The sequence below is a fragment of the Myotis brandtii genome, unplaced genomic scaffold, assembly GCF_000412655.1.
Source record: "Myotis brandtii unplaced genomic scaffold, ASM41265v1 scaffold19, whole genome shotgun sequence".
NCBI classification, from domain to species: domain Eukaryota; kingdom Metazoa; phylum Chordata; class Mammalia; order Chiroptera; family Vespertilionidae; genus Myotis; species Myotis brandtii.
In genome coordinates, this window is record NW_005357075.1 from 1,897,717 (window position 1) to 1,911,779 (window position 14,063).

At 56.5% G+C, this 14,063-nt stretch overlaps 1 protein-coding gene across 3 annotated transcripts in view; it reads left to right on the forward strand.

Moving 5' to 3' along the window:
• Positions 1-11,128, forward strand: part of GFRA2 (GDNF family receptor alpha 2) — an 88,737-nt gene extending 77,609 nt beyond the window's left edge. For all 3 annotated transcript variants that reach the window (XM_005864613.2, XM_005864614.2, XM_014538320.1), the window contains 2 exons: positions 8,780-8,833; positions 9,842-11,128. In XM_005864613.2, coding sequence (XP_005864675.1) covers positions 8,780-8,833; positions 9,842-9,964 — 177 coding nt within the window. In that variant the 3' untranslated portion in view covers positions 9,965-11,128. The remainder of the gene's footprint in view (positions 1-8,779; positions 8,834-9,841) is intronic.
• The last annotated feature ends 2,935 nt before the right edge of the window (positions 11,129-14,063 follow it).

Sequence of the window (14,063 nt, forward strand, 5' to 3'; positions counted from 1 at the left end):
TATCACAGCTAGTTACAGGTGGCATTAGATTTCACCTACATCTGAGTCCAAGACCCATGATGATCATTTCTTTGTCTGTCTATCGTCCGTTCATCCATCCAACATGGGTTATGTACTCAGAGTGTGTCCTTATGTGAGATGCTAGGGAGATGCTGGTGAATGACTTTGACACGAGCCTGGTTTTGTGGTCCTTATTGTGTTGTCCAAGGTCAAACAGTCTAACAACCATTAGATAGGGACTGTGGTCAGGGTCATGACAGGACACAGTGACACCATCCCCATAGGGCGCCCCACTTAACTTCTCTCTCTCTGCTGACCTACCATCATGTCACACTTGTGCTACAGTAGATTCTTTGCATATTTGGTTGGTTCTAGTCAAAACACACACACACACAAAACCATGCACACTCACTGACACACACTCCCATACACTCATGCCTACTCACACACACACTTTCACTCTCTCTCTTGCTTCCACTCACACTCACACACAGACACACATACCTGGAACAAAGAGTCCAAAGTAGGACCGAATGCAGAATTCCAGGGGGAGCAGAGGAGGGAGGGAGCAGTGAGGTGGTGGTGGGGTGTCATAGGGGATGTTTCAGGCAGGGGTTGGGATTGGAATGTCCAAGAAGGTGGATGGGGTGTGAAGAGTAGCCATGGTGGGGGGCGTTGGGAGCACAGCCTGAGCACAGGTGTGGGAGGCAAGGGGAACAGACATGGCTGTGTGTAGGGGAGACACCAGTCTGAATGGGCTGGGCTGGTGGGATGAGCAGTGGGTGGGCATTCACTACAGAGTTTCATTCATGAAGATGGGTGAGTTCTGGAGAGCTGGTGCACAGCAGTGGGACTGCCGCTGACGGCTTTAGATAGTGCGCTTGAAATTTGCTAAGAGAATAGATCTTAGACCTTAGTTGTTCTCACACAAGAAAAACAAGGAAAATGGTAAAGGTGTGAAGTGATGGACATGTTGATTGGCTTGTGGTGAATATTTCACAGCCTATATCATGTCATCAGGTGTACAACTTAAATTTACAGGGCGGGGCAAAAGTAGGTTTACAGTTGTGAGTACATAAAACAGTTTACTCTTGTATTATCTATTAATTATTGTATTATTTTCCATACAAACAACTGTAAACCTACTTTTGTCCCACTCTGTATGCAATTTTTGATGGTCATGTATAATCTCAATCAAGCTGGGGGAAAAAAAACGGTGCCAGGAGGAGGATGTGAGCAGGGACTGAGCCTAGTGGAGCATTAAGCTCCCCGGTGCCCATAGCAACCCAGGGTCCGGGGCTGGGGCCATCCTGGGTGGGAAGCCCACACCCTTCCCTGTCCAGTGGGCTGCCCTGTGTGGTGATAGCTGACCTCCACGTGCCTTCACGCCAGGCTCAGCGTGGGCCTGCTCCCCTCCATTAGGCCCCGCTCCTGATTTGGGCCGAGCTGCCGTGCCACCCTTGGACGGTTCCTAATTACTCTGAACGGACTTGAGCGGTGGCCGGCGGGGGCTCTGGGCCTGCTGCACAGGCAGTCGCCAGCTCAATTTCATGCTACAGTGGTGGGCAGCTCACCATCAAGGCTGTGCCACCTGTCAGGTGGCCATGCTCAGAGGTGGCCCACATGTCCCCTCCAGGCACCATCCGCCTCCATGTGCCACGCTTCCATCCCTAGCCCATTGGGGCGGGCTCGCCCATGGACATGCTGTCTCAGCAAGCGGCTCTTGCTGTGGTTGACCATGGGTGTGGGAAGTTCAAAGCCGTGATGCCTGCCCCACTACAACCTTTTCCCCATTTCACCGTAGAGGTTTGCTGAATCGTGGCCTGGTTTCTTCTCACCCGAGCCCGATTTTCTGCAGCCTCCCCATCTGGGGGCTTGTCTTACCCTTGGTTTGACCCAGATGAGAGGTGATGTACGTGACGGGGCCTGTAAACTGAGGAACACTATAGTGGGTGTGATGAGTCCCGGACACTGGGCTCCAGAGGCTGCCTGGCAGGGGCCCCAAGGCCTGGCCCCGTGACCCTGCACTCCGGGGGTCTGCTGATTCTGGCCCTCTGGGCAGGACAGCTGGGGACAGCCTCTGGGAGGAAAGGGAGAGAAGCAGGCCCTCAGAGGCTGCCCACCCACCGTCACCCTGGTTTCTTCTCACTGACACTGAGGGGAGGGGCTCCTGGTTCTATTTTAATAACAGTCTTTTAAATGAGCACCTACTGGGTGGGAGTGCAGGTGAATACATGCCCTCACCTCGCGGAGGCTGTGGGTGCTTTGTCCCTTCCCTAGTCCATACCCCTCCCTCAGCTCCTGGCTTGGAAGGGCTCCATGGTGGCCAATGTGGGGTCCTTGGGAAAGACAACCACCCATGGCTACAGAAGGGAGTCCCTGGGTGAGGACAGAGACAGGAAGCTGTGGTCGGGGTGAGAGGGACGGGGGAGGCCCTGCACCCCAGACGCCCCCATCCTCCTCTCCATCCATAGACCCGGGCCCTGGGAGAAGCCATAGGGACCCTTCAGTGACCAGACATGGCAGCCAGTTGGGGACCCCATTTGAATGAGTGGATGTTAGGTCCAGATGGCACTCTGAGATCTCCTTCTTACGGACAGAAGCCCAGTGAGGACAGTAACTTGTCCCCAGCCCCCAGTCCCCAGATCCCAGTTTCTGGGCGGTTTCCTTCTGGCTGCGCTATGCTGCCTTCTCCCTGGGACTCTCCCACAGTGGGGGTTTGCTGTGGGACTAGGGGAACTTAGGTCCTCATGATGGGGCTGCTGAGCAGATGTGAATGTCCATAGCGGAGCCCAGAGGCCCTGAGCTGGCCTGTGTCTGGGCATCCTGGTTCCGTCTTCAGTCCCGGCCTCCTCATTTCTACTCCTGGCTGTACCCTTACCAGTGGCCCTGCCCAAACAGGAACTTGGGGAAAGCATGGTGGAATTTAATCTGCAGAATGGCCTCTCCCCTCTCCCTCCTGGCCCTGCTACACACACACACACACACACACACACACACACACACACACACACACACGTATGAATGTCCCCAGAGCAGGGAACCTGTAAGAGACAGCCCATCTTGTATCCTCATCCAAGGCCCTTGGTTTCTGAAGCCCAGGGAGTCTGTCCCATGGGTTAGGCTAAAGGCCTGGCAAGCAAGATGCTGGCTGTGCCTAGCCAGTCCCTCTGAGCAAAGTGCTTCTCCTTCCCTCTCTCCCACCCTCTCTGCCTGGATGTCGCCTCTCGTGTGGTCCCCTGATGCCGCTCAGGCAAAGCTGCCTTCCACTGATGTAGGGCTCCTGCTTTGCCTCATATTGGCCCCCTCACCATGCCTCTGCTCGCTGCTCCCAGGCCAGCATCCCTGGGAGACTGGCCACATCTCGCCCTCGGTGTAGCCTGGATAATGGAGCACAGAGTGCTTGGCATGGACTAGTGCTCTGTAGAGGGAGGGAAAGAACCTGAGTCCCCAATTCATTGCTCTGTTGGAACTGCCTGCTTTCCAGTGTAGAAAACAGTCTGTTTGACTGGTCACAGGCAGCTATTTATTCTGTTTCCCGCTCTCACTGAAGCCCTCTGTGTGTTGTGAATGTGCGAGGTGACATCTTTGTTGAGCATGCAGGAAGACGGTTAGAAGGCCCTTGGTCATATGATGGGCCTGGACCAGGGCGCTTCGGTGTGGATGGGGAAGGCTGGCAGTGGGTTGGCGCCTTTCCTGGCCCTGGTTTCTTCCCAGCACTCCCGGTTGCTCTGGGCCAGTTTGCAGGGCCCATCAGATCAACTGGAACCTCACCCTTCCTTGTGCTAAGGGGCCCCAGCAACACAGTCCCCTTTGCTTTCTGTGTCTCCACCGGCCAGTTTCTGCTCTTACCCTTGATACAGCCGTCACATCTGGGGGAATTAGAAATGAGTTTGGAGGGGTTGCCACACCCCCCTCACCACTCACCTGGGCTCAGCAGCCAGCAGCCACCTGCCTCGGGCCCCTCCTCCTCCTGCCTGTTCCCTGGTGGGTCTCTCACTTTGTGTTCACGCCCTCGGCCGTCAGAGTGGAACCGAGAGGCCTGCCACGTGTCTGTATGTCTATCAGGCACAACTCCTGATTTATAAATATGGCTTGTTTCCAAGCTTTGGGAAACCTGCATGCATTCTTTTTTTCCTTCCCTCCCCCAACTCTCCCTCACAGTCATTCATTTATTCATCCACCTTTGCATTCATGCATTTATTCAACACAAATCCTTCTGCATGTCACTATATTCCAGGCACCGAGGCTGACAAGCTTACTGGGCCAGTACCTAGGTCCCCATAGGGGTGGGATGGACATGCTCGGAAGATCAGGGGGAGGAAGTGACTGGTGCACCAAGAGGACTGATCCCGTGTGGTGGGATCCAGCCTAGTAGCCCCTCGTGCTCAAAGCACCACTAGGCCTGGAAGAGAGGGAGACTGACCACGTGGAGACGCGGGAGTGGACCGGAGTAGGTGAGGCGCCCAGCAGAGGGGCCAGCGGAGCAAGTCAGGGAGGCAGGACAGCACGGACAGGTTGAGTAGGGGGTGCTGCCTTTGTGGATAAATTGTTTTATTGGATCAACACCGCACCTTGTTTACACATCGCCCTTGTGCACAGGCAGAGCAGAGTGGAGCGCATGGCCGGCAGAGCCTGAAATCGCTGCTGTCTGGCCTTCTGCAGAGACAGGTTCGCCTGCTCTGGAAAGGGAGGGACAGCAGGCGGTGGGCGTGGGCGAGAACACGGAGTGGGGGTGGGCGGGAATGAAGACCAATGAGCAGTTTGAATGGTGAGTGTGGAGAGGCCATGAAGGCTTTTGACAGGGGGTATCGTGATGAGATGAGAACTGTGATTTGGGAGGATAGTTAACAGCTGGGGAGATTGGTTGGCAAGGGCGAGACTGAGGGACCTGCTGGAGATCTTGGCGATAGTCAGGTAAGAGGGGAGGGGTTGAGCTGTGGGGAGGAGCTGTGAGTTATTGGGGTTGGGTATGCAGCAGGGAGGTGACCAAGGGCACTGAGATTTGGGCGTGGTGCCAGAAATAGAAGCGGAGACACAGGAGAGAGCTAGCCGGCTCCATAGATAGACCAACCGACACTGGACTTGGTCCTGGCGCCTGGGCCAGACCAGCAAGGCTCTGACGGGACTGCCGGACCCAGCTTGGGAGTGCAGACAGAGGTGGGCAAGGAAGAGCAGGAAGATGATAATTTCCTTCCAACTTTCTCTGGGAGAATTTTCTAGAAGGAAACCGTGCCTTTCTGCCATCCTCTCTCCGCGTCTGTGTCCCTTCCCCAGCTCAGGTCCCCCAGTGCCACCCACACAGCCAGTTCATGCTTCTGGTGGCACCCACAGTGTGGAAAGCTCTTCCTAGTTGCTGTGCCCCCCTCCATGTTGGAGCCCTGCCTCCCCCTGTCCCAGCAGCCGCCTGTGCCCTTTGGGTGCTGCAGTCATAGACCCTGAGCTGGCCTCCAAGCGATGAGAGGCTCAGAGTAGGCTGGGGCAGGGGCTGGAAGAGCCCACCTGTTGCCTAGACTCCTCCACTGGAGTCTAAGCAGCAAGATGGGCGGCCAGGGCAGCCCGGGGTGTGTGGCCGCAGAGGACAGTGTAGCCCGGGGGTCAGGGGACAAGGCAGCCTCCTTCCCCTCCGACTTATTGAGCTGGTGTGGAGGTGGCTGCATGGATGCTTATTTCTCTCACTGGGGTGTGAGTAGGGCTGTGACATTTGTCTTTGGTGCCCACGTGGGAGGGAGCACCAGGAAGGGTTAATGGTCAGGAGGGTGGCCAGGAATTTGTTCCCTGGTGGTTTTTGAATGAGTTGATGGAACTGCTTTCTCTCTGCAGCCACGCCTCTCCCATGTGCATCTGCAGAGAAGGCCCACGATGGGCTGCTCTGGGTGCTGCTTTGGGTGCCGGGCTGGGTGGGGGGCCTTGGGTTCGCCTTAGGAGAGGTTACCGCAGCCGTCACTGTCTGCTCTGTGTTCTGGAAGTCACATGCGTCCGTGAGGCACGTCTGTCTCTATTTTATAGATGAGGACAATGAGGCTCCAATAGATGAAGGGACTTATCTCTAGTCATTGGCTGAAGTAGACTGGAGCCCACGGCTCTGGCCTCTCAGGCCCTTCCTTCCCTCCTTGGGTCAGGGTCGATCCTGTGGGGGGTGGGCCCCAAGGGTTAGGACCCTTCAGTCTAAACGAACAGGACAAGCATCAGTGCACTAGCTCATGGCACCTGAGGGGAGAGCTTTGGGACAGCCAGGGGCCTGCCTGTCACCTGCACTCAGCTCGGTGTGGCCTCTGCCTGGGTCTGCAGCACTGTGCATCCCGTGCAGGAGGACTTCCCGTGAATGCTGGGAAAGGCGCATTCAGATGGGGCTCTAAAGGGGCACGAGACTGTCCTGTCCCCGCTCTTCCCGGAGGTCAGCCCTTTCCTCCCCATGTCCCTGTGGCCCTGCCAGAGGCCACGGCTGCACTGTATCCCCTGGGGCTGGCCTGGGCGGTGTCTGTGCTTCCTCATGGTAACGGGGGTCAGAGGAGAGGGTGAAGGGGTCCCCCTCTGCTGCTTCTCCTCCTGTGTTCCCTCCTCCTCCTCTGTGACCCTCCCCTTCCTGCTGTTCCCTGCCACTTCCCTCTCCTTCCCCCTCCATGCCCTCCTCTGCCTCTTCCTATCACCTTTGTCCCCTCCCCCTTCCTCTCCTCCCCCTGCTCCCTCTCTCCCCCTCCTCTCTGCCCTGTGCTCCTTGTCTCTGGGTACTGCTTTCCCCTGTTCTCTTTGCTTCTCCCTTTCTCTGATTTGCCCTCTTCTATCTCTCCCTCCTTCTCCTCTCCCCTCCTTCTCCCTCCCTCATAGTTGACAACATGCCTGCCCTCCCCTCTTAAGAGGAGCCTGTCAAGCCCTTCTCACTGGGAACTGAGGAGTCCAGCCACAGGCCGGGCTGCTGCAGTACCCACTCCAGGTGGTTACATGGTGCCTACCCTGGGTGACTCCATGGTGCCCACATCAGGCTTTATCTCCTCAGTCGCTGGGCCCCGATCCTGTCTCCTGGGAACTTCTCTGGGGCTCCCTTGGGTGCAGCCTTTAGGGCCAGCAGTGTCGAGGACCCTGAGCTCCCTGAGAGCGGGCATCTCATCAGATAAAGTTATATGGCCAGGCTAGAGGTCATTGAATTGAGTTATTTTCTCAGGCCTTACTTATTTTTAAGCAGTCTACTATTTTAAAAACAACTTTGTGCACAACTCCAGTATATCGAACAGAACTGAGCTGTGGGTTGAGCTGGGGGTGAGGACTTTGACCTGGCCGTTTGCCCACACAGGCTCTGTGTGTAGTGAGCCCTGTGGTGAGGGCCCACGGAGGGAGCAGACCTGCCACACCTGGACAGTGAGGGCAGGAGAGGATGCGGGAGGCACAGTGCTGGGCCGGGTGGCACAGAGCCCAGCAGGCCCCAGGATGCCACGGGGGGAACTAGCAGGGGCTCGGAGTTGCTCAGGGAAGCGGCCAAGTGAAGGTGAAGGTTGAGCAGTCAGACAGGAGGCAGTGGTGGCAGCGGTCTCTGAGGTGGGGCATGCGGGCCACCCTGGCAGTGGCCTCCCACAGCCCTGGCCGGAGCTGCGCTGGGTCCAGGCAGTAGAATCCAGTCCTTGGGGCAGAAGGGCCCCAGAGCCCTCGCCCTTTCCCAGGGATGCAGGTTGGTGGCTTGGCTGGGCTGGATCTGGGCACCTGGGTCACTGGTGCTGTGGTCCTGAGCAGGATCCTCCTGGGTCTGGTTTCCCGCCCACTGCACTCATCACCACCCTGGTCACATCCCCACCATTGGCAGTGACTCTGCTCTTGGCCGGACCTCTGTGTGGTAGCTGGGCTTTGTTTAGCTGACCAGATGCCCTGGGTGGTAGATTGCCTGTGATGTCCAAGGGATTTTGATACTTCTGGCCAAGAGCAGTGATTTAGGCATAATTTCTTGGGCTTCCCAGTTGCTTCTAGTGGCCAGAGAGTCCCCACAGGTGCCTTGAGAACCAAGCCATTTGAAGTCAGGATGGAAACACCATATCTGCCAGCTGGTTCCCGGGGTCACTGTTATGATGATGATAATAGGGGACTGTTCGTCAGCACACCCTCTGGTCCTGCATCCAGGCGGTCATGCGGGGGGCACAGAACCCGGAACCATCACCAAGCCAGCTTTCTTTCCATTCCTCACCTTGACCACGGAGCTCCCAGGGGCCATACATCGGTTTAGGTGGAAAGGTTAACCCTTGGCACTGGTGCCTGATGTCCTCCTAACATGCACCAGGGCAGACATAACTAATCAATCACAGTCTCTTTCCCCTGAACCCAAATGAGGACTCATGGTCTTCAATGACCTGACTCTCAGATGCCGATTCTGCTCAGTGGCATGCGTGCGTTCACTCATCTGTCCATTCATGCACCTGGTGAGACATTTACTGAGCTGCTGTCATAGGCCAGACACTGTGCAATGTGAGGGGAGGAGGGCGTGGTCCCTGCCTGTCGTGAGGAGCTGAGTGTGGTGGAGAGACCTGTGAGTGGCTTCTGACTCTGTTATGCTGGACATTGGAGAGCGGAGTTAGAACTCTCTCTTCAGGAGCCGACAGGAGCCGGGACCTAGTCGCTGAGATGTCGGAAAGGGGCAGGGTCTTGTGCTGTGTGGGATGGAGCCAGAGCTTTCCCTGTGCCCTGTGCTTCATGACGCCCACAGCAGATGGCAGGGCCCGGAAGGTGGGCCTCATCCGAGTAACAGGACAAGCTCAGCTGTGGTGAGCCGTCCTCACTGGTGCCTTCTCTCCCACAGGAGCAGGGGCTGAAGGCCAATAGCTCCAAAGAGCTGAGCACGTGTTTCACAGAGGTGAGTGGGGCAGAGTGCGGTGGTGCAGGGGCCTGGTCACGGGAGGCTGTTTCCAGGTGAGCCTCAGACTCAGGGCCCTCGGATCCTGTTGCGGGCTGGGCCAGCTGAGCTCCTGGCCCTCCTGGGCCTGCTGGGCACACACACAGGAGCAGGGGCTGAAGGCCAATAGCTCCAAAGAGCTGAGCACGTGTTTCACAGAGGTGAGTGGGGCAGAGTGCGGTGGTGCAGGGGCCTGGTCACGGGAGGCTGTTTCCAGGTGAGCCTCAGACTCAGGGCCCTCGGATCCTGTTGCGGGCTGGGCCAGCTGAGCTCCTGGCCCTCCTGGGCCTGCTGGGCACACAGACTTGGCTGTCTTGGGAGAGACACTGCCTGCTCTGAGCAGGGCCCTGCCAAGCCTTCCTGACTCTTTAAGGCAGGTGTGCAGAGCACCTGCGCGTGCTGGTTCTGTGAACTTGAGACAGAGAGGACACAGCCCCTTCCTCACAGGAGCCCCGGTGCATGGTGGTATCTGACTGTATGATAGTCTGTCTATAACTTACCCGAGAAGAGGCCACGTAAGCTTCCACAGCAGGAGGAGAGCGCAGTCAGAGATATGCAGGGGGTGCTCTATGGAGGGGAGGAATCGGCCACATTTAGGAATAGGAGGAACAGAGCAGCTCTCTCCTCTCCTCAAGAAGGTCCTGGGGACCCGGGAGCCCCTTCCCCTTGAGATCATTATCTCGCCCCTTCTCCCTGGCCTGCGTCAGGCCTTCTTCCTCCCCGGGCAGTGTCAGCCAGGCTGTCCTGGGCACCATGGCACTGCCTTCCCCAGCTGGGGGCTCAGCCCAGCTCCCCGGAAGCCTGGCTCTGCCTCCAAGAGGGTGGGCAAAGGGGAGCCCCCTGGATGGGTGGGAAGGCAGCGGCATGGGGAGTCAGTCCTTTTCTTTGCCTGCTCCCAGCCCTGCTGACTCCTTCGTTTGTTTGTCTTTCCTGTTCTCTTTGCTCTGTCCCTTTCTGCCGTGGCCTCAGCTCACCACCAACATCATTCCAGGGAGTAACAAGGTGATCAGACCCAACTCAGGCCCCTGCCGAGCCAGCCCGTCGGCCGCCTTGACCGCTGTCTCCTTCCTGATGTTGAAGCTGGCCTTGTAGGCTCTGGGCATGGCATCTGGAGGTTTCCGAAAGCTACGTGGACGAGAGCACCCGCCTGCTGAATGGACACACACACACACACACACACACACACACACACACACCTTGCAAAAAATTTCCCTCACCTTGTCTCTGAACCTGTCTGTTCCCAGGTTTCTTCTCTGGAGAAGTTTTTCTAAGCCAAACAGACAGTAGGCGGGCAGCCTGAGAGCCTCCTGGGGGGCCCCTGGCAAGGGCACCCCAGGGCCAAGGAGGGCGCGAGGGTCTAGACATGCCCCACACCTTCTCCTGGTGTTTTCCTCTCTGGACCCTGACGAGACCCCTGTGGCTACGGGACTGTGGCCGTGCCTGGTGTGGTCTGAGGCAGGACAGTGGCTGCTGCTCTTCTCAAGTTGCCCACTCTGGGGACTTGCTGGGGCTGGCAAGGGGCGTCAGGTGGCAGAGCAGTGGGGCTGGCCCCTGGGTCCAACTGGGCACCAGTCGCACCTCCACGTGCTTTGAGAGTGGAGTTTATTTTGCCCTCCCTCTGGGCTGGGCAGGTCTGCTTCTGGCTTGTGGAGGGGTGTGCACGGAGGTCCCCCACTGTGGCACGGGCTGGGCAGCTCCAGGGCCTTGGGGGCTCAGCCCACCTGGGACACCTCCTCAGGAGGAGGGAGCAACACTTGGCCGCAGCTCGGGGCTGCTGCTTCCTCTTGGTGGCAGGAATTTTGAAATAAAAAAGAAATGATTCTTCGGTGGCTCTCTTTGGAGAGGGGGCTGCTGAGAGGGGCAGCGAAGACCACAGTGGACGTCCACCACCCCACGCTCTGGTCTCTGCAGCTCTCTCCCCACTTCCACCTTATCTTTCCTCATTTCTGAGACATACGCCAACTGTATGTACACAACATGTTGCCCTTCTCAACATATATGTATATACACATCCATATACATATATCGTGTGGTCTCCCCTTTCTCCTTTTTTTTAAGAAACAAAACTATTGAAATAATACCCCAACAGATGAGCGAAATGTATTATTGTAAAGTTTATTTTTTTTATAACATTGTCTATAAAGGGATCGGAGGAGGTGGCCTCCCCGTGTCCCGGCCCGTCGGGCCGCCGGGCCGTGGGAGGGGCTCCTGATCGCATTCACGCTGGCCAGGCTCCAATAAATGTCCTCGGAAGCAGCTTGGTTTCTGCCTCACTCCCGTGTGCCTTCTCCCTGCTTAGTTCCTGGCCCAGCCGCACCTTGGCTGCTTACCTGGGGCTCCTGGGTGGGGCCATCTGTCACGTGTGCTCGGTGTGGGTGACGAAGCTCCGTTAGGAGATGCTTGTATACTTGGTGGGTCTGGGGTCCCACTGTGCTGAGTCTGTCTGGCCACTCACCTGTCTGTCCCACCTCCCCTTCCCAATGAGTGCCAGCGCCCTTCGGCGGCTGGTCCCAACCTGGAAGGGAAGGAGTGGCCATGAGGATGGAGGTGAGGGGACAACTTGTCACACTTAGGGTATGTTTTTGTTTGAAGGCTGCCTGGGCGACCCTGTAGTTGGCCCTGCTCGTCTGCCCGCTGGGACTCCTGGTTTACTTAAGGTGTGTGATTGTGAGGCAGGGACCTGGCTTCTTGGGTCCCACCAGGGAAGGAAGACGCTGTGGCTCAGCCCTGCTCCTTGTTTTCTCTACTTACCACCCAGCCTCCACCAGACATGAGCCTGCCATGTTCTCCCGGAGAGACCAGAAGGATGCCTGCTAGCTGAGTGTGTACATGCGTGTGTGGGCTTGCAGGTGCTCACATGTGTGTGCCAGTGCACATGACAGGAGAGAGGAGGCAAGGTTGCCAGTGAGGGATGTTCCCGCTGTCGGCATGGCCTTCAGGGGTGCACACCATCCCATCCTGTCACCTTTGGGAGATGGGCTGCTGTTTTCCATTCTCCCAATCCAGGGCCCTGCAAGTGGCTCTTGTTTCTGGCCACTCATGCTCCACGTCCACGGTGGTGGTCACTGTGATGTACAGCGTCTCAGCCCCTGCATGGAGGGTCGCTGAGGAGCCCTCTTCCCCATCATCACTGGCCTGACTCTGTGGGGCCACTTGGGATCCATGTGTTTGCAAACAGCAAAGTCTGGTTGACTTCAAGGCTTGGTGGGGGGAATGGCTCACAGCATCAGTGTTCCTAGGACAGTCGCCAAAGAACATCTGTAGGGCTGGATGGCAAGATCATAGGGTCAGCACGCTGCCTCCTCCGTGATGAAGGACCACCAACCGCCATCCAGCTGTGTGCACTGGGACCGTGTACCTACGTCCTGCCATTCTTGGGTGCAAGGATACGTCACGTCTGGCATCCCTCATGGGAAATAAGCCCTTGGATTGCATGATGGGGAAGAGGAAGTTTCCCAAGAAGAAGTGGAGGTGCCATGATGAAGGGAGGAGTGGATTCTGGGCAGCTTTCCTCTGCCTTAAAACGTCTCCCAGGCACCGCGTAGCTAAACTTTTACCATTAAATATTCATTCCTTTGGTTGAGATGACTTCTGTTCTCTGTGATCCTCTCAAAATGTGTTAATAAAACTGGGAAGAATAAAATGTTACTATTTAATGTTAATTAGCTTACTAGTGAGCCCAGACATGGAGCTTGGGCTTGGGGGAGATAAGGGGAGAGGAACAGGAAAGAAATCAGGAGATTGGTCGGGGCTATAGAGATAGATCTGAGACTGTTTTGGAGTTCTGGGAGAGTCACCACATGCAGTGTAGGCCAGCCGAGCCTTTACCCCAGAGTCAGCAAAGTCTATGAAATGAACTTGCTTTGCCTCCAGCCCCCTGGGGACTCCTGATCTGGGGCACACATTGTCTGCAAGGCTGTGCGATCTTCCCTATGTTTTCCAGGCTCTAGTACCTTGGCAGGTTGGGACATAGCGATGCTAATCCCCTCGCTGGAAGGCTTCCAGCCTGGGATGATTTTGCTCAACCAAAACATCAGCTTCCCACCTGGCCCCTGCCCCTGCTGCCCTCCTTTCAATGCAGCTAGGCCCCACTTGGACCTGTCTGAGCGCCCAGCTGAGCCCCCACCCACACCCACCAGCCGTGGCTGGGGAGCCAAGGAGGCAGATCAGGAGCTCAGGGGACTCGGCATCAAGCCAGCCATGCCCGGGTCCTTGCTGCCCTGGGGTGGGCTGCACAGCTGGCCTCGTTCCAAATTTTCTCAGTTTCTTGTATCGCCCCCCCCTTGCCTTTGTAACCTTGGCAACATGGGTTTCCCAAGACAGCCCAACGCTTCTCTTGGGAGTCCTTCTAAGACATAAGCCCTGACTTGATCCTCAGGCCCTATAGCTGGACCCTGCTGTCTCCTCCAGGCTGTGGTGATATCAGGCAGCTCCAGGCCTGCCGGGATGGCTGCCTCTGGCCTGCTACCTGGCTCCTGCTCAGGGCTCATCTGCTCACTGAGATGCCCACCCCGGAGACCAGTGCTGATTAACTCCCAGGGTCTGCTGGTCCACTTGCAATGGCTTAACTTCATGCTAACGGGCCATGAGTATGTGCACATGTGCGCGTGTGTGCACGTGCGCCTGCCAGTCCCTAATTCCCAGCCCTGTCCCACTGACCATCAGGTGCCTGCATAAGACTGACTTTACTCATATAAGGGCTAAGCACGCTAGAGAAATTCTTTGCCAGCCTCTCCTAATCTCTGATGTGAATTTGAACTCGATCTTCCCTCCAAGTGGGCCAGAATGCCAAGGGGATGACTCTGTGACAGTCCAAGTAAATGTGTTCATAGCCTGTTGCCCATTCTTCGGTGTCGGTGGGGGTAGATATTTGTCTTTAACAAACGGACTAAATTTTTCTTAGGGTAAACCAGTCATTTGGAGCCAAAAATGGTAAATAAGTTTGGTAACATTCTTAGTGGTTGGTTTAAGTGGTGGAGAGACTGGTTTTTAGTCACCTGTTCAACCTTGGTTAGCTCACCTACAAAGTTCTTTTTTTTCCTAATCCTCACCTAAAGATATTTTCCCATTGATTTTAGAGAGAGTGGAAGAGAGAGGTAAAGACAGAGAGAAACATTGATGTGAGAGAAACACATCGATTGGTTGCCTCCTGCACAAACCCTGATCAGGACCTGGGCAGGGGGCAGGGAGG